Source organism: Muntiacus reevesi, chromosome 3, assembly GCF_963930625.1.
Source record: "Muntiacus reevesi chromosome 3, mMunRee1.1, whole genome shotgun sequence".
NCBI classification, from domain to species: domain Eukaryota; kingdom Metazoa; phylum Chordata; class Mammalia; order Artiodactyla; family Cervidae; genus Muntiacus; species Muntiacus reevesi.
Genome location: NC_089251.1, coordinates 104,301,596 through 104,328,493, shown reverse-complemented (window position 1 = coordinate 104,328,493; position 26,898 = coordinate 104,301,596). Strand labels below are relative to the sequence as shown.

General features: G+C 60.1%; 1 protein-coding gene and 1 non-coding gene across 3 annotated transcripts in view; both read left to right on the top strand.

Moving 5' to 3' along the window:
• The window catches only part of ALDH4A1 (aldehyde dehydrogenase 4 family member A1), a 30,349-nt gene extending 3,451 nt beyond the window's left edge, over positions 1-26,898 (top strand). Inside the window, exons 2-15 of one of the 2 annotated variants that reach the window (XM_065929931.1) lie at positions 6,474-6,567; positions 7,203-7,295; positions 10,856-10,903; positions 11,626-11,781; positions 14,879-15,028; positions 15,102-15,176; positions 16,286-16,473; positions 19,254-19,327; positions 21,431-21,627; positions 21,752-21,799; positions 22,700-22,852; positions 23,533-23,654; positions 24,242-24,360; positions 25,232-26,898. In XM_065929931.1, coding sequence (XP_065786003.1) covers positions 6,474-6,567; positions 7,203-7,295; positions 10,856-10,903; positions 11,626-11,781; positions 14,879-15,028; positions 15,102-15,176; positions 16,286-16,473; positions 19,254-19,327; positions 21,431-21,627; positions 21,752-21,799; positions 22,700-22,852; positions 23,533-23,654; positions 24,242-24,360; positions 25,232-25,344 — 1,630 coding nt within the window. In that variant the 3' untranslated portion in view covers positions 25,345-26,898. Of the gene's footprint in view, positions 1-6,473; positions 6,568-7,202; positions 7,296-10,855; positions 10,904-11,625; positions 11,782-14,878; positions 15,029-15,101; positions 15,177-16,285; positions 16,474-19,253; positions 19,328-21,430; positions 21,628-21,751; positions 21,800-22,307; positions 22,497-22,699; positions 22,853-23,532; positions 23,655-24,241; positions 24,361-25,231 lie in introns of those variants that run through there. The other variant, XM_065929932.1, reaches the window with a different exon arrangement.
• Positions 22,293-22,365, top strand: TRNAC-ACA (transfer RNA cysteine (anticodon ACA)). Its single transcript has one exon. It is a non-coding gene; the product is annotated as a tRNA-Cys (tRNA).

Here is a 26,898-nt window from a genome sequence, read left to right as displayed (position 1 = left end):
AGACCTACCTCCCTTAATATGTGTCCCCAGGCCCTGGGGCTGTGACTGGCACCCGGTGAGTCCTCAGCAAACATTTGGTGAATGAAAGAATGACCACGTGATTCCCTCCTTGTCAACAGAAGTTTATCACAGCCAGTCTGGGAGATGATCGCAATGAGCAGCTGGCCTTTACGGATGGGCCAGGGCTGGTCACTCAGGGCTGCCGTGCACCTTTGAGGCGGGTGATTTTATTTGGCTGCTCAGCAACCTGTGATGTAGGTGTGTGCCTAGTCAGTCGCTCAGTTGTGTCCAACTCCTGGTGACCCGTGGACTGTGGCCCACCAGGCTCCTCCACCCATGGGATTCTCCAGGCAAGAATACTGGAGTGGGCTGCCATGCCCTCCTCCAGGGATCTTCCCGACCCAGGGATCGAACCCAGGTCTCCTGTACTGCAGGCAGATTCTTTACCAGGGATGCCCAAGAATACTGGAGTGGGCTTCTCGCTCCAACCCAGGAATCGAACCTGCATTGATGGCGGAGGATTCTTTACCACTGAGCCACCGGGGAAGCCCTCCAGGTGCTTCTGCCGAGCGTGGCTCCTAAGTGAGGAGACCTGGGTGCAGATCCTGCTTGTCACTCCGTGAGCTGTGACCACGAGCCGTTACTCTCTGAACCTCAGCTTCCTCCCCCACCCCTTCCACCCGTCCAAAGGGATGCAGTAATAGTTGGCAGGGTAATACATCTGTAGGGTAATCACTTAGCACCACACGAGGCATGCCATAAATGCTTCAGAAAAGTTCCCTGAGGTTTTCCAGGGCGGCTTATCCTGAGCTTCAGGCTCTGCACTTTCTCTCAGGTCTCCTCCACCTGAAGTCCCTTATCTCAGTGATTAGGAGGATTGGTCTTATCAGGTCTCAGATAACAGCCCAGAAGCTGAAGGAAGGAAGGGCGGTTTCCTTTCTAGTCCTCTGCTTGGCCTTGGCTGCCCCGACCCCAGCTCCTGGGGACCCGCCTCCAGGAGTCCGGTCCTGGGGGCCTGGTGTCCACCCGTGTGCTCGTTGTTTTCGGGGTGTTCCTTAGATGCTCGCTGCGGTCTGGGTAGTGTGGGCACAGTCAGTCCGAGCTGTGTGGTGAGGGCTGTCATCTGTGAGGTGATCTGATAGTTTGGACTAGGCTAGTAGCCCCTGCAGAGGCGGGGAGGGAAGACCGGGATGGCCGGATTGCTGCTGACAGGTGGGAGGGGGTGGGGGGATGGGAAATGAGCCTGGAGGCCTCGGTAAGGATTCCGATTCTTTCTTGTAGGAGGGAGAAGCCACTGAGTAGTTTTGAGCTGAGCACGTAGCCTTTATCTCTCTGTGTTGATGACGTTTTCATGTTAAAACTATGAAAACTGGTGGCTGCTACCTTTGGAGCTTCTGTCCTGGGTGGGACATGGGCTGGTTTGGGCTTCCCTGGTGGCTCAGCTGGTAAAGAATCTGCCTGCAATGCGGGAGCCCTGGGTTTGATCCCTGGGTTGGGAAGATCCCCTGGAGAAGGGAAAGGCTACCCACTCCACTACTCTTGCCTGGAGAATTCTTCGGGCTGTATAGTCCATGGGTGACTTTGACTTTCACAGCCTTTTTTCACCTTTTGAGCTTCTGCCCTGGGTGGGACATGAGGCTGTTTATTCCGGTGGTTTCGAGAGGAGCTTGGAGTCAGTGGAGCCGGCGTGGCTATTGCAGTTGTGCAGGCGGAAGCCCATGGTGCCTTGGACCAGGGTGGAGACTTGGGGGCGACCTGGGAGCCCAGGCCCCTCTGCTTCCCGGCAGTTTTCCCCTTTGTACATTTCAGAGCTCAACATTCCCCGCTGCAGGAGGTGTTTTGGTCTTGCAGCCTTTTTAGCTCAGATCCTAAGAGAATGGGTTAGGGTGCAGCTGGTGGGTCAGAGGAACTGGGGTCTCAGACCCAGGCCGTGAAGTCACCAGGTGAGAAGCGGCACCCCAGATGGTTAGGGGAAACTGAGTCAAATCCAACTCTGTCTTACGTTTCTTTCCTGAAGCGGGAGGACTGAGAGCTGCTCTAAGAAGGTCGGGATGGACTCGCCTTTGCATCCCAGAGCCAGGCACCTGCCAGGTGTGATGAACACGTGGGTGGGTGAAACCTTTGACCTCATCTGAGCTATCTCTGCATTCTTGCCTTGTGGGAAAGATGTATGCTGATTGCATGAATGAATAAGTGAGGGACACAGTCTTGCCTGGAAGGGCCTTGCAGATCATTGTAAAAGTCCCAGTCCTACAAGTGCTTCATTCTGCCCTCCCCTGAGCCAGTGGAAGGTGCTCATGTTATCCCAAAGGGCCCATGAGCCAAGAGAAAAAAAAAAGGCTTGTCAGGCATCCATAGATGATTTTTGGCTTAGTTGACTCAGGCTCTCAGGCTGATCTTTGAACTAGTATCTTCTCCCTACGTTACATTCAGACGGATGGACAGTCCGACGGACAGTGGGGCCGGGGGCTGGACACTTTGCAAACAGCCAGCCAGCCGTGGGGGCGTGTGATCCTGAGGTCATAGTGGACCTCTGCCCTGGGGAAGACTTGCCCTGCTTCTGGTGTTGCCTGGGGCATGGGAGCGGGGACGGAACCACTGGGCTGCCTGTGTCCCGCTGAGCTTCTGCCCCGGGTGGGACATGGGGCTGCGTTTATTCCAGCAGTGTTTGCTGAGCCCCTGGCCCAGCTTCTGCTCTTCGGGAGTGCTGGGAACCAGTTTGCCTTAGAAAGCCTGACCTGGTGGAGTCAACCTTTACAGTTTCTTAGGAAAACCTAAGAGCAAAAAGAGTAAATAAGGCTTGTCATCCTCACAGCACCCTGCAAGGAACATGGTGTCACCCATTCTTCGGATGAGAAAACAAAGGCCTGCGGCACTTTTATAGTGTAGTGTGATCAGGTAGTGAGGTCTCCAGCAGGTGTGGGGGTTCGTCCAGGATGTCTGCTTCCGGAGCCTGGGCTTTTCACACCCGCCAGGCCCTGGGCCCCAGAGAGGCCTTGGGCGGCCCACCTCCTGGTGCCCGGCCGAGCGCTCGGCGGCGCCCTCCTGGCTTGAAGAGGACGAGGTGGTATCTGATTCACGGCTGCTACTGAGTGCCTGGTGGCTCAGATAGTAAAGAATCTGCCTGCAATTCCGGAGACCTGGGTTTGAGACCCAGGTCGGAAAGATTCCCTAGAGAAAGGAATGGCCACCCACTCCAGTATCCTTGCCTGGAGAATCCCCTGGACAGAGGAGCCTGGCGGGCTACAGTCCACGGGGTCACAAAGAGTCGGACACAGCTGAGTGACTTACACCCATGCACTCCTACCAAGGCCCAGGGAGGCGTCTGGAACCTTCCAGATGGTGGAGGGTGGGGAAGGGGAAGACACTGCCCTCCTCTTTCCTGCCAGGATGTTGAGACCCGTGGCTGCTGGAGTTTTCCAGCCTCTCCAGCCTTCCCCACCGCAGTAGTGGGTTTCCATTAGTTGAGCAGGCCTGTAGCTCTGCCCTGTTCTCTCTTCAGACCCGTAGGGAACCCCAGGAGACGGAGGTCCCCGTGGGCACCAGGCCTCACCGCTCACCAGCGGCCCAGCTGGCCCCACAGTGCCTTTCTTCCTGTTTGGGGCAGGGTGGGGCCTGAGGAATGCGAGTTTCTTGGGTGTGGTGGGTGCAGCTGGGGCTCCCGGGGAGGAGAGGCCCAGGGCTCGTGGCAGGGGTCCTAGGAGACCAGCCCTGCCCCCACCCGCCTCCACTGCACAGGCCCCTTCCTGCTCTTCCTGACTTGTCCTCCCTGCTCTGGGCCTTTGCCCTTGGTCTTCTCCCTGCCTGGAACGCTCTTCCCAGCTCTTCTCAGACCTCCTCCAGCTCTCCGGCAGAGGCCACCTCCTCTGTGAGGCCCTCCCTGACCACCCTGCTGAAGTAGCCCCGCCCTCCTCCTTCCTTATTTTCTTGTCCTTTCAGTCGCGGGCTTCCCCGGTGGCTCAGACGGTAAAGCATCTGCCCACAACGTGGGAGACCTGGGTTTGCTCTCTGGATCTAGCAGATCCCCTGGAGAAGGGAATGGCTACCCACTCCAGTACTCTTGCCTGGAGAATCCCATGGACAGAGGAGCCTGGTGGGCTGCAGTCCACGGGGTCACAAAGAGTCGGACATGACTGAGCGACTTCCACTTTCACTTTTTCAGTCACAGTTGTGTTTCTTCTTTTTTTAAAATTTTTATTTTTACTTTGGCTGCACCCCGAGGTGGCACGTGGAGTCTTAGTTCCCCCACCCAGGACTGAAGCCGCGCCCTCTGCCGTGGGAGCCTAGAGTCTTATCTTAGCCACTGGACCGCCAGGGAAGCCGTGTGTTCCCTTCTCGCCGTGTCCTGCACGGGAGGCTGGCTGCGTGCAGTCAGAGGGCTGCTGTCTCGGTCACTGCTGTCCCTCCGGAGACGAGCGAGCTGCCTCGCAGCCTGGTGGGATCAGCGGGGACCTGCCCATACAGCCTGGAGTGATGTCCTTCCTCCTGGCCGCCAGGCTGGGTCTTTGAGCCCCAGAGCCCTTCTCAGTGAGGAAGGAAGAAAAAAGTGCCGGACCTTCTTGGCCAGACTGTTTGGTTCTCTCGCGTGTAAGCACCCGGCCTCAGACGCTGTCCCGGGGGCTGTGATGAGGTGGGCAGGCCAGGCTGCTCCAGACTGCCCGACAGGGGTCTCCGTGCCCCCCTGATACCAGGCAGCCCCCGCCTGCCCAGGGAGGAACTTCTAGCTTTCACCCCACTGTGGAGTTGCCGCCGTCACCCCGGTCCTGTAGCGGGCTCACACCCCACCCGGAGGCGTGCGGTCCCTGCGGCCCTGCGCGTGTGCGTGACCGAACCGACCGCGCCACCTGCAGGCGTGTCCCCCCAGCTGTGCCCGCGGCGCATTGACACCAGAGGGACACAGAGCTGGGTTTTTCTGGACTCGAATCTAGGTTTCTCTTGATCTTGGCCTTGAACGTCCTTTTCCGTTTGGGACCTAAGTTACCGTATTTCTGTCACAGGCCACCGGCGAGGCCCTTCCGGTGCCACCGTGACTGTCGAATCTGACGTTCCCTGTGTCCCCTCGGGGCCTGTGTCAGCACTCCTGTCCTCTTTACAGCTGGGGAAGCTCAGGCCTGGAGGGGAAGGCCTAGGGCTGAGGTTCCTCCCGCTCGGGAATGACTGACTCTTTTTTTTTTCTTTTTTGAAAAGTTTTAAGGCTGCATTTATTACAACTTTTTTCATTTAAGTGTATGTTATTTTGTATAGCATTTTGTATAATATTTTGTATATATTTTTTCATTTGAGTATATGTTATATAAAATGGTATTTTTTATATACCATTTTTATATACCATTTTCACCTATATATATATATATATATATACATTCTTTAATATCCTTTTCCATTATGACTTATCAGAGGATGCTAAGTATAGTTTCCCGTGCGGTCCAGTAGGACCTTGTTACCCATCCTCCGTGTAATAGCTTGGACTTACCCGGTGGCTCAGTGGTAGGGAATCCACCTGCCTATGCAGGAGATGCGGGTTCGATCCCTGGGTGGGGAAGATCGCCTGGAGGAGGAAATGGCACCCCACTCCAGGATTCTTGTCTGGAAAACTCCATGGCTAGAGGAGGCTGGTGGGCTGCGGTCCACGGGGCCGCAAAGAGCCGCATATGAGTGAGCATGCACACACATACAACGGCTTCCATCTGCTAACCCCAGCCTCCCTCTTCAGCCCTCCCCCAGTCCCCTGGCTTCCAGCCCACGAACGGAATGACCGACCCACCTGTCCCTCTTACCCACTTTGGGACCCCCAAACACATTAGGGTCGGCACCACTGATGGTCACTGATCAGTGAGGTCATGGGGTCAAGGGTGAGTAGGGTCTCCAGAACACGGAGTTCTTGGCATTCAGTCCCCGGGAATCAGACCCTGAATGCCCACAGCAGCCCTCCCCGTGGCTGCAGCCTGAGCTCAGGGCACCCCTCCAAGTTCACGGCCCTCCTCTTGGGTGTCCTTGCCCAGCCGGAGCTCAGGTCCTGGTGCCAAGGAGTTCTCGGCCGGTTCCCGTTCGGGTGAGACTGAGCTGTGGAATGTGCTGACTTTTCTACTTAGAGAAAGGAGTAACTTGGGTCTGTTGGGGAGGAAGTCCGCCTCGTGGGGAAATAGAGGGAGACCAAGGCTCTTTATGTGAAAAATACCAAGGCGTGGTTCTGCACCTCTGAGTTTCAACTTCAAGCAACCGTGTGAGTTTCCGTGGTTGTTCTCATTTAGGAGATGGAGACATAGGCTCAAAGGAGGCAGGTCAGATGTCTGGGGACTCACAGTAACAGGACCTGGGCCTGAACTTTGGTTTTGGACTCTAAGGCCAGTTCTCATCCCCCGGTTCTATAATGGGTTTGGATTTCAAGGTTATGGGCCAGCCCAGGTCCCCCCGTCCGAGATGGGGGTGCCGGGGCTGGCGTTGCTGACCTGCGCGCCTCTGTTCCCCGCCAGGCTGTGTTGGAAGCACGTCTCCTCCCTCCATGTGGCCAACGAGCCCGTCTTGGCGTTCACGCGGGGCAGTCCCGAGCGAGATGCACTGCAGAAGGTACTGGGGGACAGGGCGGGGCACCCAGGAGTGCCCGGAGGGCCTGCGTGGAGGCGGCCTTCAGCAGCTCCCACGAGAACTCTCTGTACCCTCTCTTGCCCCTGCCCCCAGCAGGCCTGGGGGCAACCGGGAATCTGGGCAGAGCCGGGCATTGGGGGCAGGGGTACCTGGAGTGACAGGGTGGCCACCTGGGCCTCTTTGGGGTCCCAGGTCAGGGGTCATAAGTCTGCAGATAGTTTGTGCTTGAAAACATTCTCCGGGGATCCCCTGGCCCCGTGGTCAGGACTGTGCTTTCACTGCTGAGGGTGTGGGTTCCGTCCCTGGTTGGGAACTAAGATCCCACCAGCCACACAGCACAGCCAAAGAAATTTCTCCCACTAACTGCCAGGTTTTAAAATCGTGAGATTTCATGTAAATTTCAGACCCAGTTTTTAAAATCTCTAATGGGACCAGCTGGCAACACTGGCCTTGGCTTCTCGCAGGCCAGGAGGTGATGGGGTGGGGGCCGATCGAGAGGACGTGTCTCTGCCCGCTCCCCCCTTCTCTCCGGGGCCACTTTGCAGACCCTGCCTCAGGGTTTCGGTGGGCAGCAGGAGGGAAGGAAGGGCTCGCGTGGCCTCTTGTCCTCTCCCCAGGCCCTGAAGGAGCTGAAGGGCCAGACGGAGGCCATCCCATGCGTGGTGGGGGACGAGGAGGTGTGGACCTCGGACGTGCAGTACCAGGTGTCGGTAAGTCCAGCGGACCCGCGGGGCTCGGACGCTCCCCTGAATCCCGGGGCATGTAAACACACGCCTTGGGGTTTCTGCCTCCAAGGGGGCTTCGAATCCACCGCAAGCTTTTGAATTCTGTGGACCAGTGTAAAACTTCCAAAGGCGACCTTGGCTGTCGGCATCACTCCTGCCAAGGGGAGGTTAGGAACAGCAAGTGCCCCCAGCTTTGCCATCGCTTTAAAAAGCTGACCCAGTAACCACCTAGAGAGCAGGAGGCAAGGACAGAGTCAGAATCAAAGCAGATCCTGCCCCTTACAGACACACACTACTCTATACACAACAGACACACGCTACTCTATACACAACAGACACACGCTACTCTATACACAACAGACACACGCTACTCTATATACGACACATAAGCAACAAGGGTTCACTGTGTAACACGGAACAATATTCAGTATCTTGTAATAAACTGTAATGGAAAATAATCTGAAAAAGCATATATATGTTCAGGTATATGTATGTATGTTTAACTGAATCACTTCGCTTTACCCCTGAAACGGCATAATTCTCCCAAAGAAAGGCAGTCACCAAAGCCCTCGTCTGGTTTTGGGAACCAGTGGTCTAGCTGACGATGAGCTCAGCAGAGGTGAGCTCCCAGGCTGTGGGCAATGCCAAGTGTCGCCTCCTCCTGGAAGCCCTCCCTTTGGAGCCCAGGCTCCATCCACAGACACATCTGTGAGACCCTGTCCCCTGCACGCAAGCGCCTCCTGCAGTCCCTGCCACTCCCCTTGGAGGCTGGAAGAGCAGGCGGTTAGCCGCCCACTTTGCAGATCGGGAGACACTCAGGCATCAGTGACCCCCTGGGGTGGCAGTTAGACAAGGAACAGGGATGATGGATCCAGGTTCCCCAGAACCATATCCCCTTGATTTTGACTCACTTTTTATTAAAATTTTTTGGCCATGCCTGTACAGCATGCGGGATCTTATTTCCCCAACCAGGGATCAAGCCCATGTCTCCTGCAGTGAAAGGCCGAGTCGTAACCAGTGGGCTGCCATCGCAACCCCTTGATTCAAGTGAATTCATTCACACCGACTGTTTCTGAAGGGGCTTTAGAAGCAGCCTGCTAATTAACGTATGCCAGCAAGATAGTCTTCGTGCTCTGACCTGCTGGTCACAAAATTGTGAGGCCTTGGGCGCTTGCTGGAGAGGGCCACAAACTTACTTTGAGGCCTCCTGGTTCGCAGGGGAGAGGAGACCGCATCACTGCCCCTAGCCAGAATGTTCCTGAAATACATCCCACCTGTGCAGTCGGAGGAGCGCAGACACTCCTGGGGCTGGGCCCGGGGAGGAAGTTCTCCCGGAGGTGTCAGAAGGATGCAGTGGTGTGGCGAGCAGCGTCCCCACGAGCGTCCTCATCTCCCGCACAGATGTTCCGTGGGGCCGCTTCTCACACACTGGCGTCTGGGCATGACATCAAAGCCCGCGCCCGAGGATGCCCAGAGGTCACCCTGCAGGCCCCGTGTCCACTGCCGGGCTGGGCTTTCCATCTGGAGCTCCGGCTGCAAGTCAGCCGCTGGGAGCTTCCTTTCCGAAACCCAGCGACGGGGCCATTTCATGTATATATTTAAATGTCCGGCTTCTGTTGGGAGAAGGAAGGTGTGGCCACACCAGTGGTCTCCCTGTGAGCCCCCGTGCGGGGCCGGCCGCCAGCGCCCCAGGCCCTGCTGCCCCCAGCCCTGTCCGCTCAGCCTTCTCGCCTCTCTGGCCCTTGTGGACCTCTCGGAGCCCCGCCTGGAGCCGGAGCAGGTCTGTGTGTCCCTCCGGCACCCTCCTTCAGCCTTCCTCTCAGCGGGGATTTTGCTAGAAGCGGGGCTGCGGTCAGACAGCCTGCTCTCCCTAACAAGTCCCTGGGCTTGACTGTTAAGAAGTGGCATCCACACGTGCCCCCAACTGTCCGTCTGTTCAAGGGCGAGAGTGACATTCCCTGGTGACAGCTGGGATCTTGCCCAGGATTCATGGCTGAATGGAAGTCTGCAGTCACCTAAGGGTGAATCCCTGGGTCGACTTCAACTGCAGGCAGAGGCCCCACTCCATCCTTCTTTACCCCTTGTCACGGCAGGGACAGTTTTAGCCCAGAAAAGCCTGAAGCAAATAGCCGACTGGGCTACGCACAAAAGTGGAAAGTGTGTATATGTGCGCACACCTGTATATGCGTCCTGATGTGACGGATACACATGGAGTTTCCAGCCTTGTGCGGTGCAGCCAGTCACAAAATAAGTGCCACAGCAGGTAAATGAAGTGCCTTACTCCTTGGCATCGTTAGCTAGAAACCTGTTTAAAGTTGGAAGACAATTTCCAGAAGGGTGACTTTAGCTCTTTCTAGGGGGGTACTTATGGGGCTTCTCTGGTGGCTCAGATTAGGTAAAGAATCTGCCTGTAGGGCGCGAGACCCAGATTCGATCCCTGGGTGGGAAGACCCCCTGGAGGAGGGAATGGCAGCCCACTCCAGTGTTCTTGCCTGGAGAATCCCACGGACAGAGGAGCCTGGCGGGCTGCAGTCCCTGGGGTCACGAAGAGTCAGGAGGTACTTATAAATCATGATGATAAAGCCCATCCATCCATCCACCCATTCATCCAACCAAGCCCCCTCGGCCCCACACCTCGGGGGGCTGGGTGCCGGGACACAGCGATGAACACAATAGACGGCTCTGCCCTCACGGAGCCGACCTTGGGAGAGTGAGGTTGGTGTACGTGTCAGCGAAGAAACAAACGAGACGTTTCCAGATGGTGAGAGGCGCTGTGGAAAGCGCAGGTGATGGGCTGGAGATGTGAAGGCCACTTACGGTGGGGTGGTCCACAGGCCTCTCTGAGGTGACATCTGAGTTGAACCCCAGGGATGAGGATGGGCCGGGGACTCATGCCAGCCGAGGGGTCCCCAGGTACAGTCAGGAGGAGGCCGGAGGAGCTGCAGAGCAGGGAGGAAGCCAGTGGGCCGGGAGCATTCAGGTGCGATTCTCACTGGCTGTGGTTCAGAGCCTCTTCCGAGAGCCCAGGGAACAAACCACTGGAGAGGGTGAAGGAGGGTGAGCAAAAGCCCATGGCTTATGAGGATGCTTTCTGATTTTAGGCTGGCGGAGGGGTTAAGAGTGTGGGCTTGGCAGAAGTGAGTTTGGACAGAGATGTTTGGAGGGCCAGGTGCCCGTGGGCGGCGGGGGAGCTGGGATGGGAAGGTGAGTGGGGGCTATGATGAGGAGTCCGCAGCAGGTGGGCATCCAGGGAGGCCAGGGAAGGTCTTGTGCAGGAAGCGACAGAAACACCTGGAACAAAGCCCTGAGGGTTCCACACGAGGCACAGTGGGCCTCTGAGTGATGCGGGGGGTGGTTTGCCCAAATTGATGAGCTCCTCACTTGCCCCCACACAACTGGAGAAGGCCTCCTGGGGATTGGGGCGGGAGAGTGAGTGTGTGGAGGACTCGCCTGGCAGGCAAGCCCCGAGCCTGGCTCCGTCCCCACACGCCCGGGGAGGGCTCCTCCCTCGGGGACAGCGGCCCCACCCTGCTCTCTCCTTGCAGCCCTTTAACCATGGACACAAGGTGGCCAAGTTCTGCTATGCAGACAAGGTGAGTCCCTGGCGACCTGTCTGGTTAGTTGACGTCTGCTGCCATGGGGATGAAGGTCAGTTACTGCTTCCTTCTCGGGCCATGGAGGGGGGTGGTGGCTGGCACTGAGGGTGTCCCTGGCCAGGCCAGGTGTGCCAAGGCTCACGTGGGCCTAATGAGAGCTGCCTGGGCCAGGGCTGGGCATGCCCTGATTGGGGGGGATGGGGGATTCTGGAAGGCTGAGCCCGGGAAATGGGAGGGTATCGCAGAGAGGAAGAGAGGCAGAGACCTGGCATCAGGAAAGGCCAGCGAGAGGGCACGGGGTCGAGGCTCTGGCATCATGTGCCGACGAGGGCAGTTGGCAGCTGGGGTGCCAGCCGCAGTGGTCTGTCTCTGGCCACAGTTCTGGCCCGACAAGGACAAGGTCAGGTCCTGACCTCAAGGACTGCAGGCCCTGAACAGTGGGTTTGGGAGTGCCAGGCTCTGGGAACCGGGGAGGCCACGAGGGGAAATGGAGTGAGTCCTTGGCACGTGGACCCACCTGGTACGCCCCTCGGGCTCCTCCTGACGGGAGGCGGGCAGGCTCTGAACCTGGGGCGGCCCAGCTGGCAGTGGGACCCGGCGTCTGCCGCTGTCGGGGGGAGGGAGGCAGGGGTCCTCTCTGGGGGCAGTGACCTCCAGATCGCTCCTCTGGGACCCTTCCTGCCATGGGTGGAAGCCCCCAACCTCTCCCTCTTCATCAGGCACTGCTCCACAGAGCCATCGAGGCCTCGTTGGCCGCCAGGAAGGAGTGGGACCTGAAGCCTGTGGCCGACCGGGCGCAAGTCTTCCTGAAGGCGGCCGACCTGCTGAGCGGGCCACGCAGGGCCGAGGTCCTGGCCAAGACCATGGTGGGGCAGGTGAGGCGCCTGCGGTGCAATGGGGGCTGTGGGGGTCGCACCTCATCCAGTTCAGCAGACATCGCTGTGTGGTCACCAGGACCCACCAGGCCCAGGAGAGAGGACAGCTCAGGTCAGTTCAGTCACTGTTGTGTCTGACTCTTTGTGACTCCATGGACTGCAGCACACCAGGCCTCCCTGTCCATCACCAACTCCCAGAGCTTACTCAAGCTCATGTCCATTGAGTCAGTGATGCCATTCAACCATCTCATCCTCTGTCCCCTTCTCCTCCTGCCTTCAGTCTTTCCCAGCATCAGGGTCTTTTCCAGTGAGTCAGTTCTTTGCGTCAGATGGCCAAAGTATTAGAGTTTCAGCTTCAACATCAGTTCTTCCAATGAATATTCAGGACTGATCTCCTTTAGGATCGACTGGTTGGATCTCCTTGCAGTCCAAGGGGTTCTCAAGAGTCTTCTCCAACACCACAGTTAAAAAGCATCAATTCTTTGGTGCTCAGCTTTCTTTGTAGTCCAACTCTTACATCCATACATGACTACTGGAAAAACCGCAGCCTTGACAGGCCCATGTATAGTATCGGCCAGGTGACTTGGACTGCGCTTGCATGCCCTCCTCTGTAAGGAGCCCCTTGCGTCCGTCTGTCTCTGCCCTGGGCCAGGCCCTTGTCACGCTTTGCCGGGACTGACAATGGCCCACACAGTCCTCCAGGCTCTGTCAGGCCCCTGCAGCCCTCACAGCGGTCTCTGGGACACCCCAGCAGGTCACTCCAGGCGTATGAACCACCGAGCTCTCGCTGTCTGGCTGGGACTCATGTCCCCAGTCCTGAGCCCGGCTCCCGGGGCCCTTCCAGCCCCACCTCTGTCCAGCTGGCTAGCTGCTGTGCCCCTCCCCGCCAGGCCATCCCGCCCACGATGTCAGCAGTCTGGACCTAGCCAGGCTCCTGGACACCACAGGCATCCCGACCTCAGTCTCTGGCCCAGGTCCCCCAGCTAGAATGCTCCCTATGTTCTCTGCCCTGTGAACATTTTTTTTTTTAATTTAATTTTTTTATTGGCTGTGCTGGGTCTTTGTTGCTGAGTGGGTTTTTTCTCCAGTTGCAGCGGGTGGGGGCTACTCTCTAGTTGTGGGATGCAGGCTTCCCATTGCAGTGGCTTCTCTTGTTCTGCACAGGCTCTGGGGCCGTGAGCTCAGTAGTCGGGGCGCCCGGGCTCCAGAGCACAGGCTTAGTCGTTGTGGCTCACGGGCTTAGTTGCTCCGCGGCATGTGGGATCTTCCCGGACCAGGGATCGAACCCGTGTCTCCTGCACTGGCAGGAGGATTCTTTACCCCTGAGCCACCACGGGAGGATCCTCTGCTTTCTGAACTCTTTTAACTATTAGTCACGGTCTAGCCCGGGCACGTCTCCTCTGTGAGACGTCTAGGGCCTCACCAGTCCCAAGGACTGGGCCCACCTTTGTGCCCCTCCCGACATGCTGTTCCTTCCTGAGTTACCGCTCAGGTTGCACTGCGGTGCGGTGATGACTTCATATGTGTTTGCTGCCCCTTTACCAGCTTTTTGGGCTTAGCAATCACATGTTAACGTTTTCTGCCTTTCTGGGGCTTGCTCTGTGTCTGCGTGGAGTCACGGAAGCTCCTGATGAGCGCTTTTGGAGTGAATGCTTACTGAGCCGGCAGGTAGCAGTGAGAGCGCAGAGGAGCCCAGGGAGAGGGTTCCTGTCCACAGTAGGGATCTTGGCTCCGCCCACAGCCCGGATCTTGGCTCCGCCCACAGCCCGGCCCCGCCCACAGCCACGGCCCGCCTGGTCGCCAGCCTGTAATGAGAGCGCCCTCTGCTGCACGGAGCCACTACGACACCCCCACTACCAGCCAGTGTCTCCCGGTTGAGCCGAGTCCCTCTGGGTGGGTGTTGAGTCTCCAGAGGGTTCCAGGGAGCCACGGCTGGGCAGGAAGAGGCGCACACACTCCAGGACCAAAGGAAGATGCCTCTTTATTTGATCTAAGACCTAGGACCTCAGATATGCAGATGACACCACCCTTATGGCAGAAAGTGAAGAAGAACTAAAAAGCCTCTTGATGAAAGAGGGGAGTGAAAAAGTTGGCTTAAAGCTCAACATTCAGAAAACCAAGATTATGGCATCCGGTCCCATCACGTCATGGGAAATAGATGGAGAAACAGTGGAAAAAGTGGCTGACTTTATTTTTGGGGGCTCCAAAATCACTGCAGATGGTGATTGCAGCCGTGAAATTAAAAGACGCTTACTCCTTGGAAGAAAAGTTATGACCAACCTAGACAGCATATTAAAAAGCAGAGACATTACTTTGCCAACAAAGGTCCATTTAGTCAAGGCTATGGTTTTTCCAGTGGTCATGTATGGATGTGAGTGTTGGACTATAAAGTAAGCTGAGTGCCGAAGAATCGATGCTTTTGAACTGTGGTGTTGGAGAAGACTCCTGAGAGTCCCTTGGACTGCAAGGAGATCCAACCAGCCCATCCTAAAGATCAGTCCTGGGTTTTCATTGGAAGGACTGATGTTGAAGCTGAAACTCCAATACTTTAGCCACCTGATGCGAAGAGCTGACTCATTTGAAAAGACCCTGATGCTGGGAAAGATTGAGGGCAGGAGGAGAAGGGGACGACAGAGGATGAGATGGTTGGATGGCATCACCAACTCAATGGACATGGGTTTGGGTAAACTCTGGGAATTGGTGATGGACAGGGAGGCCTGGCCTGCTGCGGTTCATGGGGTCACAGAGTCGGAGACGACTGAGAGACTGAGCTGAACTGAAGCCCCGGGACCGCGCGGAGCAGGGGGCAAGTGGGCAGGCACAGAGAGGCAGGAAGGAGCAGTTCCCCTTCCCTGGCGGGGCGTCCCGGGCAGGGCGAGCCGCCGCCAGGGACTGTGTGTGCAGGGAGAGGCTGCCTGATCCCAGAGAGCCCAGAGGCCTTCCCCACGGCTGGTGTTTGCAGTCCTCGGGTCCCCTGCTTCGTTCTCCCAGACACACGTGCGCATCATGTGATTGTGGGCACAGGGTCCGGGGGCGGGAGAGGGCTCTCAGGAGGCAGGTCCTCCACTACTGACCCTGGGGCCCTCCCGCCTCTCAGGGGAAGACGGTGATCCAGGCGGAGATCGACGCCGCAGCTGAACTCATCGACTTCTTCCGCTTCAACGCCAAGTTTGCGGTGGAGCTGGAAGGCGAGCAGCCCCTCAGCGTGCCGCCTAGCACCAACAGCGTGCTGTACCGGGGGCTGGAGGTACTGCCGGGGGTGGCGCAGGCGGGGAGCCGCGGGAGGCCCTGGCCTGGCCTCACCGCCGCTTCTTCCCCAGGGCTTTGTGGCGGCCATCTCCCCCTTCAACTTCACGGCGATCGGCGGCAACCTGGCAGGGGCTCCCGCCTTGATGGTGAGATGTGGACAGTGGACTGGGGGGTGGCGGGACCGAGTCATCGCTTCCCTCCCAACAGTCGGGAGGCCACGTGGAGCCCTGGGCCCCAGCCCTTGTTGTGGGGAGAGGCACACAGTGGAGGCAGCTGGGGGCCCTGGAGAGACTTCTGGGGTCAGAGGCTGATCTGGGTCCCCGCATTGCCCCCCTCTCCCTGGGTGACCCCAGGCGAGCCCCTGCCCTCCTCTGAGGCCGTTTCCTCGTCGGCAAGATAGAAATAACAGAAAAGCTTATGTTACAGGGTTGGGAAGAGCAAGTAAGACTGTGTTACGACTCGTCTTAACACCAGGCAGGCCTGGCCCAGTGCAGGTTCAGTGTTATGCAGGGGCTGCTGATAATGATGATAATTATAGCTCACCTTTGAATGCTTGCTCTGTGCCTGGTGGCTTATTTGTCAGAGTTGCGTGGCTAATAGATGATGAAACAGGTAGAGCTTTGGGCTTGGTCTGTCCCGGCGGTCTCGAAGTTGGTGGGCCCCACTGCCGTGGTCAGGATGAAGATGGCCATGAGCTCCCGTGGTTGATGGGGGAGCTGCAGCCCTGCCCGCGGGGGGCCTGGGTCACCCAGGGAGCAGCAGGAGGAGGGCTGAGTGGTCGGGGCGGCCGGGTGATCTGGGAGGTGCTCACGCACAGGCCCATCCTCGTGCGTCTGTGCCCAGACAGACCTGCACACACCCGGCGCCCACGTGCCCGCCTCCATCCAGAACACGTGCAGACAGAGCCCGTGCGTGCTGGCCTAGCCTCGCCCCGTGGGCGCCTGGCGACCTGGAAACACCCAGGACAGACCTGCCCGAGGGGTGCTGGCAGGAACAGTTGGCACAGACTTCAGGAGGAAAGGAGCCTCGGCCAGAGCGTGGGAGCAGACAGGGCAGGGCATCAGCTCATTCGCGAGGAGTTTGAGGGCCTAGTGCCCGGCACCTCGGGGAGTGGGGCCGGGTAGGGGGCATCCTGGCCTGCAGGGGACCTCCCTGGCGGCTGCAGCTGAGGGATGGCTGCACCTTGGGGTAGGGTGGGGGTCGGGGCTGCTGGCCACCCCGGGCCTTGTGAGTCATCCCCTTGCCTCCCGGGCAGGGCAACGTGGTCCTGTGGAAGCCCAGCGACTCCGCCATGCTGGCGAGCTATGCCGTCTACCGCATCCTCAGGGAGGCCGGGCTGCCCCCCAACATCATCCAGTTTGTGCCAGCCGACGGGCCCACCTTCGGGGACACCGTCACCAGCTCAGAGCACCTGTGTGGCATCAACTTCACAGGCAGCGTGCCGTAAGTCCCCGAGGAGGGCTGGGCAGGGTAGCCGGGGATGCTCCCCAGGCCTCCCGACCTCTGTCTGAGAACCGGTGCTGAACTCAGGGGCCAGGCGCTGACTGTACCCCACTTCCTCGCTGAGTGGCCCTTGGGTGAGCCCCTTCACCTCTCTGAGCCTCCATGCCTTCCCCTGAATGGGCTGATTCCTACCTTGCAGAGTCATTGTGAGAGTCATCGTGCAGACTAGTTAGTGGACAGGAAGGAGTGTCACAGGCCAGAAGCAGCCTATAGGTATTTGGCGATATGGATTTTGATGCTACCCCTGTCCCTGGAAAGGACAAAGGGAAGCTTGGAATGAATTGGAGGAGAAGTCGGGAAGGCTTCTTGGAGGAGATGGCGTCTAAGCAGAGGAGTAGGCCAGGCAGAGGTGGAGGAGAGCAGTCTAGGAGGGAGAACCGCATCTGCAGAGGCGTAAGGCTGACGCTCTTGTGCTCTGGGGGGTGGACGCGGTCCCATGAGGCTGGAGTGTGCAGCTTGGGGCTGAGGGTCAGAGGGTGCGGGTAGCATGTGGTTTGATCACAGCCATGTTTTCGTGCGCTCAACTGATGTTTACTGAACTCCTGTGCTTGCTGGGCTCTGCTGACGCTAAGGCTGGGCAGTGAATGCGTGGAGTGGTCAAAGTCCTACCTCTGGGGGATTGTTTTGTTTTGTTTTGACTGCACTGGGTCTTAGTTGAGTCATACGGATCTAGTCCCCCTGGCCAGGGATCAAGCCCAGGCCCCCTGCATTGGGAGTGTAGAGTCTTAAGCACTGGACCATCAGGGATATGCCTCTTGAGGGATTAGACTTGTGGCTGTAGGGCCCTGTGAGCCTGCAAGGTGTTTGGACTTTATCCTGAAGGTGATAGGAGCCATGGAAGGTTACCTGTAGGACAGCGAAAGTGACAGCGTTTGTCGCTCAGTCGTGTCCGAGTCTCTGCAACCCCTTGGACTGTAGCCCGCCAGGCTCCTCCGTCCATGGGATTCTCCAGGCAAGGATGCTGGAGCACGTTGCCATTTCCTACTCCAGGGGATCTTCCCGATCCAGGGATGGAACCCACATTGCAGGCAGATTCTTTAGAGGGAGTGGCTTAAGCAATCAGACTTTTGTTTCAAGCAGAGTACCGATGGTCACTCTCCAGTTGGACCTGGCCAGTGGCTCTGTTTTCTTTGACTCCTAATAGAGATGGACAGTCTTGTACCATCGGGACAGTTTCATGTGAAAATCCAAATGGGGCCTCACTTACGAACCCGGTCCCACGGGGCCTGCATTTCTGTGTGGCACGATTGGCTGGAGGTGGGTAGGTGGTCTCTGGTTCCCCGCCATCCCGACAGGCCCTGGGTCTCTGCATGCCTGGACAACCTCAGCCCCTCTGGGACCTGCGTGTGCAGGCTCTGACCTAGATGATGGCTCTGGCTGCCCTGAGCACAAGTCTCTCGTGGCTGGGAGCAGGAGACAGGTGAGGAGGATCCGGAGAGGGAGAGCGGACGCCTGAACCTGGGCGGACAGGTGGCGGCCAGGAGAGATGAGCTGGCTCACGTGAGGAGGTAGCAGGGAGACTCGATCGCCTGTCTGTGGGGTCGGGGGTCAGTGGGAACATCCAGACTCGAGGCTGGCGGTGGGCATTGGTCACCAAGGTGGGCACCCCAGATGGCTGGGCACCCGGGAGCCTCGGGAAGATAACCAGAGGCTGGTCACCTTGAGTTTGAGGTCCCCGTGGGTCATCTGGGCGGAGAAGTCGAGGTCTCTACTCTGGGCCTCCCAGGTGTCCTGGGTTCACCCGCGGTGGCTTCTCCCGTCTCTGCCTGACCTCACGCTCCCACCCGCCCCGTCCAAGGTTTGCCGGGCGGCGACGGCCGCATTAGAATTGCTGAGGAGGGCGGTTTTCCACAAGGCCCGCTCCGTCAGCCGCGGGCCCCGCGGGTGCCTGCCTGTTCGCGGGCGGAGCGGGCCTGGCCCCCATCCGCCATGCTCCGGTGAGCAGCGGGCTCCAAGAAGGGAGAGTCATAAATCAGTGCCAGCTGCTGTGTCGCCAGCCCCCTGGTGATTAGCATTTTTATTGTTTCGTGGTGCTGAGGTTGGTCACACTCGGAGCCCAGCGAGGAGGCGGGGGCCTGAGCCGCCCCTCCCGGGACCCTCCCGGGGGCCTGAGCCTCTCCCGGGGCCCTCCCCGGGGGCCTGAGCCGCCCCTCCTGGGGCCCTCCCCGGGGGCCTGAGCCGCCCCTCCTGGGGCCCTCCCCGGGGGCCTGAGCCGCCCCTCCCGGGACCCTCGGGGCTCGAGGCGCTCCCCGCCGACCCTGGTGGTGTCCGTGCCCGTCAGGCACCCACGGCGTGCCCAGCACTGTCCTCAGCACTTGACTCACATCAGAGCGGAATTGTTCTTCCCCGTTTCCAGAGTGGCGTGAACTTGGGGCCCAGAGAGGTTAAGTGTTGAGCACAAGACCACACGGCTGTGTGCGCCCGGGTGGGGGCTGGCACCGCCACGCCCTGGCCTGGAGCGCGGCCCTTCTCTGCACCACCTTGCCGCCAAGCTTCCTCTTGCTCCCTCCTCGTGGGCCCTGAACGCAGCCCGTTGTCAGCTGCCACCTCCTCCCTGGTGCGCCATCACTCCACGGCCGCCGCCGTCACCCCTGGTAGCCTCCGGCGGGGCTGCCTACCCTGCGCCCCCCGCTCTGGTCGGGCGGGCGGGGAGCAGGCCCCTCACCCGCTCAGGTGCCTGAGCCTGGCGCCCTGATCCCTGCGCTGTCCTCTGCTTTCAGTACCTTCAAACACCTGTGGAAGCAGGTGGCTCAGAACCTGGACCGGTTCCGAACCTTCCCACGCCTGGCAGGAGGTAAGGGCCCCCCCCAGCCTTGGCCGTCGTGGGAGAGGAGGCGGCGGAGGGGCTGCCCCCAGAGCTGGGGGCTCTGCAGCGGGGAGCACTCCAGCCTGGAACCCCCGCCCTGGCAGGGCCCGGGGGTTGTTCAGAGCACTTCCGGCTCAGAGCGCGCAATTCTTGTCCATTACTCGTGCAGCAAGGAAATTACTGTTTGTGCAGAGGCACTTTCTGGAGAGTGGGGATGCAAGGGTGATGAGAGCCGGAGACCCAGCCGTCACCAGCTTCTGTTCCAGCAGTGGGAGGCGGACAGTAAACAGCGGGATAAATGACGGTCGTGGGGTGAGAGGGGCCGTGGCTCATTAAAGGAGAGCAAAGAGGTGACAGGCAGGGCCGCCCCGAGGCTGGGTGTGGTGGGCGACTGTGACTCCAGGGTGGGGAGCCTCTTCAAGGAGGGAACATTTGAGTGGAAACCTGAACAGTGAAGAGAAACGGGCCTCGCCGAGGTCTGGAGAGCAGACCGTCAGGGTGCAGGCGCCATCCAGCGGACCTTCCTGCGAGGATGGACGTGGCTTCACCGTGCGGCCCCGTAGGGTAGCCACTCACCACGTGTGGCCGCGGGGCGCTGGAGGTGTGACCTGCGTGACTGAGGAAGTGAAAGTTATGTTTAGTTTTGATTAACTTGAATTTAAACGGCCGCATGGGGCTCCTGACTACCGTGCTGCATCAGGTTGCATCGCCCAGATCTAGGCCAAGGAAGCGGTTGGAGAGACCTCGAGGTGGGAACGAGGTTGTGTGCGAACAAACAAGGCCAGTGTAGCTGAGAAAAGGGTGGGCTGAGGCGTCGGCAGGGGTGCGTCATGTTGACATAACAATTTTCCCCCAGTTTCGTGGCCAAGGACATTTGGCGTGCACTGTGTTTAAGCAAAACGGATTCCTTACCTGCAGGCCTTCTCAGAGCCTTTAATCCGCTAATGTGCATTACTCATCGTCAAGGGCCAGGCTCGATGTGTCGTGTTTCTGAAACTCTTCGGGGTGCAGAACCCTGTTTTCACAGAGGCCCCAGGGGGTCACAGTCCAGTAATGGCAGAGCTGGGGCTCGTGGTTTAGCCTTCTTGCTCCTGGACGTGAAGTGGGACCCACAGGGAGACTGGACCCCACTCCTGAGCTGGTGGGAGCTTTTCAAAGAATTTTTATTGAACTATGGTTGATTTACAGTCTTGGGCTGCAGTATTTACAAATTGGGTTGATTTACAGTATTGGGTTAATTTCGGCTATACGGCAAGGTGATTCAGTTATACATATGTATATTCTGTTTCAAGTTCTTTTCCACTGTGGCTTGTCACAGGATATTGAATATAGTTCCCTGTGCTAGGGACCTTGTTGTTTATCCATCCTATATGTAACAGTTTGCCTCTTAAGCTAGAGGGGCTTTGTTAGGGATGTCAGGGCAGGTGACTCTGCTCAGGGCCAGCCGTAGCATCTCTGACTTCCAGCCTCTCAGCACACCCCCGTCCAACCTTCGCAGGCCGGGAAGCAGAGTCCCCTGGGTCAGCGGTCCGTGGTTTTCAGTTCAGTCTCCTTCCCACCGTCTCCCTGGGTGATGTTTAACTGAATGAAGAAACTGATAAGGCCCGGATGGTGGCGTGATTCCCTGGGCTCCCTAACACCACGGGCACCAGGGAGGGGTGTCCCCCTTCCACGGGGAGGAAAGAGGAGCCAGCCCTGGCCGTGGACCCGGGTGGGGTCAGGGGAAGGCTCAAAGGAAGCTGCGTCCGCTGCTGGGAGTGGCCAAGCTTCGGGGAGCCTTGGGTTCTGGCCCCTCCTCGGCCTTATTTATGTTGGGCAGCATTCCCACCCCCAGACTCAGTTTTCTCGTCTGTGAAGTGGGAACGCTGGTCCCGACGTCCCCTGGTGCCCTTTGCCCGTGCCTGCGCCTCCGTCTTCCTGTCTGCAGGGTGGGAGGACAGGCCTGGCTGGTCAGTGTCCAGGGCGCGCGGCTTCTCACAGCCTCCTCCGCCCGTCCCGGGGGCTGGTCACGGGGCTCTGTGCGCAGGAGCAGGCCGTGTGTTGGGCCCCAGGGCTGGCCCGACGCTCGCCCCCTCCCTTCCCGCCCCATAGAGTGCGGGGGCAAGAACTTCCACTTCGTGCACCGCTCGGCCGACGTGGACAGCGTGGTGAGCGGGACCCTGCGCTCGGCCTTCGAGTACGGCGGCCAGAAGTGCTCGGCCTGCTCCCGCCTCTATGTTCCCCGCTCGCTGTGGCCGCAGATCAAAGGGCGGCTGCTGGAGGAGCTCCGCGGGATCAAAGTGGGCAACGTGAGTGGCCCAGCGGGGGGCTGATGGGATTGGCTGCCGGGGGGGGCGCGGTGTGCCGGGGTGGGGCACTCCCCTGGTCTCGGCCCGCAGCCACCTCCTCTCTATCTGTGTCCCTTGCCTCCAGCCTGCAGAGGATTTTGGGACCTTCTTCTCTGCCGTGATTGATGCCAAGGTACGGGAGTTCTGGGGGGTGCCAGGTCTGGGCTGGGTAGGGGGCGGGAAGGGTGACCCAGATCTGCTTCGAGCAGGGTAGTCTGAGAGCCACGCACACAGTCCCTGCCGCCCCCGCCAGCCCTGGAGGGAATAGAAGCGTCCCTCCCCAGAGAGGAGCTCGCCTCCTGCACACCCTCCCACCAGGCCCCTTAACGTGCCCGTGTTCACACACACTCTTACACATAGGCCCGCACGCCTGCACACACACCCCTGAACACAGGTACACGCACAGCCGTGAACACATTTATGTAGACCTCTGGGGGGGTCATGCACGTAGATCCACCCATGTAAACACGTGCACACCCACACACACGTCTCCATACAGAGACAAATCTGACGTGTGTGCACACGAAACATATAATGCACGAGACTCATGGCCTTAAGCCTAAAGACGCATTTATGTATCTGTATGTTTGCATGATGTTTATATTAAGTGTACATGTCCTTGGGCTTCCCCGGTGGCTCAGATGGTAAAGCGTCTGCCTACAGTGCAGGAGACCCGGGTTCAATCCCTGGGTCGGGAAGATCTCGTGGAGAAGGAAATGGCAACCCACTCCAGTACCCTTGCCTGGAAAGTCCCATGGACGGAGGAGCCTGGTGGGCTGCAGTCCACGGGGTCACACAGAGTCGGACACGAGTGAGTGCCTCCCTTTCTCTTTCTGTATGTGTTCTGACACACACACACACGAGCCTGCACATGCCTCCTGTCTCTGCTGCTCGGCCAGGCCCTGCTTGCTGTCAGCCGCCCCGTCCCCCAGCCCTGCCACCGACCCCTTCAGAATCCGGGGCAGCTGTGCTGGGGGCTTCTGCTGGGAACGGCCTCCAGCCGGCCCCTGACACCCCCACCCCGATCCTGCAGTCCTTCGGCCGCATCCGCAAGTGGCTGGAGCACGCCCGCTCCTCGCCCAGCCTCACCATCCTGGCCGGCGGCCGGTGTGACGACTCTGTGGGCTACTTTGTGGAGCCCTGCATCATCGAGAGCAAGGACCCCCAGGACCCCATCATGAAGGAGGTGACGGCGGGGGGCGGGTGGGCTGGGAGGAGGCAGCGTCTCTGCTTGCTTCCCGGGGCATCATCCCGTCTCACAGCTGAGGACGGCGCGGTCCTGCCAGGGGCCTGCCTCACCCCCGGGGAGAGCAGAGCCAGGCCCTGTGCTCAGGCCCCCAGACTCCAGATCCCCGACGCTGCTGGCTGGCCCGACGCCACAGCGCTGACTGCCTGCTGCCCGGAGGCCCCTACAGCCCTCTCAGCTTCTAATGTCTGTAGAGTCTTAAGTGGGGCGGGGAGTTGGTGGAGATGAGGTTTGCTGTATTGTTCGCATTGTACAGATGAGAAGCTGAGTTCCTGAGAAGTCAGGGCAGTTGCCCAGGATGACAGTGCAGGGGCAAGGGGTCTTCCCCCAGCCCCCCGAGTGATGTTGCGGGGCAGTTCCCTGGCCGGCTGTGGCCGGAAGGGTTCCCCTTCCAAGGGCCTGGATTCTTGGCTCTGGGGGTGGGTCTGGCTGGCAGGGAGGCCAGAGGGTCCCCAGATCTTCTGCCGGGTGGGGTGGGGTGGGCAGAGCAGGACCTGTCCTGGAGAGAACCCAGCGGGAGTCAAGGCCTGGCCCAGGCTGCTGGGCTGAGAAGGGGGTCGGGGGCGGCGGAGGCCTCGGGGACGGGTCCAGGCGGGCCTGACCCTGGAGCTTCTCTCCAGGAGATCTTCGGCCCTGTGCTGGCCACGTACGTCTACCCAGACGAGGAGTACAAGGAGACGCTGCGGCTCGTGGACCGCACCAGCAGCTACGGCCTCACGGGGGCAGTGTTCGCCCAGGACAGGTGAGCGGCCGCGGCCCCTCGGCGCTAGTCCTGGCGTCCCCGTCCCGGAGACGGCCTCCCGGACGCGAATCCCTGCTCTCCATGCCCCTCGCTCCGCCCCGGCCTGCAGGTAGACAGAGGCCGCAGGCGCCTTGTTAAAGCCTTGATGCTGGGGCCGCACTGTTGGCTGCTGAAGCCAGGTCTCTAGGGTTGGGGCCCGGCAGTCAGCGCCTGTGACCCGCCACTCGGTCTGATGGGGCTCAGGGCGGAAGGCAGAGCTTGGACCCGGGCGCTCCACTTGTCTGGCGGAGGCAGGATTCCCCCCTGGGCTCCGTGACGCTGGACCTGAGGCTTTGTCCTGTCTTTTCTCCATGGTACTGGTTGTCTCCCTGCGTCTGCCTCTAAGAGGGGAAGGCGGGGTTGGAACCTGAGGGGCAGGCTGGGGCTCGGGGGGCTCCCGAGCTGCCGAGGGCAGGGGCCCAGGGCTGGCAGCTGGCCCCGCGCTCACCGGGCGGCCCGTGTGAGCTGGGGAGGGCTGCTGGAGGATCGGCCCTGGGGCAGGGGCGAGGGCAAGCCGGCCGCCCTCTTACCGCGGCCCTGCCGTGTAGGGACGTTCTCCGGGAGGCCACAGAGCTGCTGAGGAACGCTGCTGGCAACTTCTACATCAACGACAAGTCCACCGGCTCGGTGGTGGGCCAGCAGCCCTTCGGGGGGGCCCGAGCCTCGGGTGAGTGGGTCCTTCTTTCTAGGAGGGGGCTGAGCTCCTGGGGGAGACCCTTGCTGCTTCATCTCAAGGATGTTAAGAGGCACGGAGGGCCAGGCCCCGTGCTGACACAGAGTCCTGCCCGCCGCCCCCTTCCCATTTTACAGAGGGGAAAACTGAGGCCCAGGGAGGTGAAGTGATTGGCCCAAGAGTGCGTGGCCAGGAAGTGGTGGAGCCGGGACATGGGTCCCAGCATCCGCGTCTTGGCTTCCTGGGTGGCTCAGCGGTAAAGAATCCGCCTGCCAGTGCAGGAGACGTGGGTTTGATCCCTGGGCCGGGGAGATCCCCTGGAGGAGGACTCTGCAACTCACTCGTGTTCTTGCCTGGGAAATCCCGTGGACGGAGGAGCCTGGCTCTTGATCCATGGGGTCAGAAAGAGGCGGATGTGACTTAGCAGCTAACCACGACTTGACGTATTCCAGGCCATTGCAGTCCAACCTCCTCCTGTCTACAAATGGGGAAACTGAGGCTTGGCGAGGGGCAGGGACTTGCCAGAGGTCCCGGTGCCTAGTGGCAGAGCCGGGACCAGGACCTCGGCCTCCCAGCTCCCCGTCCAGTGCCCTCCACAGTGCTTTCCTGCCTCTCGGCCACGCCTTGCCGGGGCTGCGCAGGGGCCTGGGGAGCCTGGGCGTCCTGTCCACTCGCCGGCTCCTGCCCCCACCGACCGCCGGCTGAGTGCCCTCTGCCCAGAGGCCCTCGGGGAGCCCCGGCCGCCGTGTAGGGGCTAGCTTAGCTGCTGGCTGCCCCGATCATTCCGTCCGCTCCTCCCCGCTCCTTCTCCCTTCCATGCAGAGCTGTTGTACCTTTTGGGGGACAAACAGCTGTCTTTCCACAGGGACCAACGACAAGCCGGGCGGCCCCCACTATGTCCTGCGGTGGACGTCGCCCCAGGTCATCAAGGAGACGCGCGGGCCTCTGGGGGACTGGCGCTACCCGTACATGCAGTGAGCCCTGCTCGGCGCCTCCGCCGTCCACCTGTCCGTCCGTCCAGAAGACCTCAGTGCACTGACCACACCCCACGCTTCCACCCCGCTCCCCAGGGGGCGACCCTCTTTGTAGGCCTGAGTCCTGCCCCCTGCCCCGCACCGGCCTGCCTCCTGGCCTGTCCCTCGCCTTAGAGTCAGGTGTGGGCTCTGGGTTGAGATCACGCTGTCGGGAGGAATAGCCAGCTGTGCTCTCAGAGAGTGTCCTAGACTTTCTCCTGGTAGGTGTGACCTCGGCGCCTGACTGCTTCTCCACCGGTCCCCTTCTCGCTCCTCTCCGCTGTGTCCCGGGTCTCAGGGGCCTGGGGAGGGGCGGTGGAGTAGCTCGTGGGTCTGCGGGAGGAGGGGGCAGCTCTGGGCGCCCTGGCACGCTGCACCCACCGGGGCGCCTGGCTTCTCCGGGTCTCCAGGGTTAGGGGGACCAGGGTGGCCTGCGGGGCTGCCATGTTGCGGTCACAGGTTGTGGGGGCACCAGCTGGCTTTGCCCTGCTTGGTTTGTGCTGCTCACTCGCTCTTTGCCCAGATGCACCAGTGCCGGCAGGTACCCACCTGAGCCGGCAGGTACCCACCAGTGCCGGCAGGTACCCACCTGTGCCAGCAGGTACCCACCTGAGCCGGCAGCTACCCACCTGTGCCGGCAGGTACCCACCAGTGCCGGCAGGTACCCACCTGAGCCGGCAGGTACCCACCAGTGCCGGCAGGTACCCAGCTGAGCCGGCAGGTACCCACTTGAGCCGGCAGGTACCCACCAGTGCCGGCAGGTACCCACCTGAGCCGGCAGGTACCCACCTGAGCCGGCAGGTACCTGCGCCCAACCAGACGCCTTAGACCCTGTGTGCCTTGCTCCCGAGTGCCTGGGCTCACCAGAGGCCCTCGGGTTCCTGGCGGCCCCCAGGCGGTGGGACTGGGGGGCTTTGCAGTCCACCTGCCGGGGTGCCGGTCCTTCCTGCCCGTCCTGTGAGGCGGGCAGACCTTGGGGGCCCTTCCTGCCGCTTCCTCAGCTCTTGGGTCCTGCCTCGAGAGCCTCCGTTGGCCTGGGGCTTCCTGCAGGAGCTCAATGCCCACTGGCCCGGGTAGATGTTGCCCCTGCCTTCCCCAGCGCCCCGAGACCTCGCCTCGGGTCCCCGTCCGGCCTGGCTGAGGCTCATTTGTAGAATCGTCCCTCCTTGGCATGTTCGTGGCTCTGTGTGGACTGGTCTGTCGGAGGCCTGTTTCTTCATGCAGCTAATCGGGGGGCGCTCAGATGCATCCTGGGTGGTCAGGGAATTGTAAGTGGCGACTCTGGCGGCAGTTTTTAGAGGCCCCCCTCAGGCGCGGCTGGTGTGGGGCCCCCGTGGGGCTGGGGTGGCCGCTCCCCGAGTGCACGGTCACACGCTGTGCCCGTGGTCAGGGGTGTTTCTCACAGAGGGGCCAGGATGGGCGGCGGGCAGGCCGGAGGTATTCCTGGTTCCACTAGCTCTGCGCGGGAGGTGGTGGTGGGATTTGCCCTGACACCGCCCAATAAAATGCCTCTTCCTGA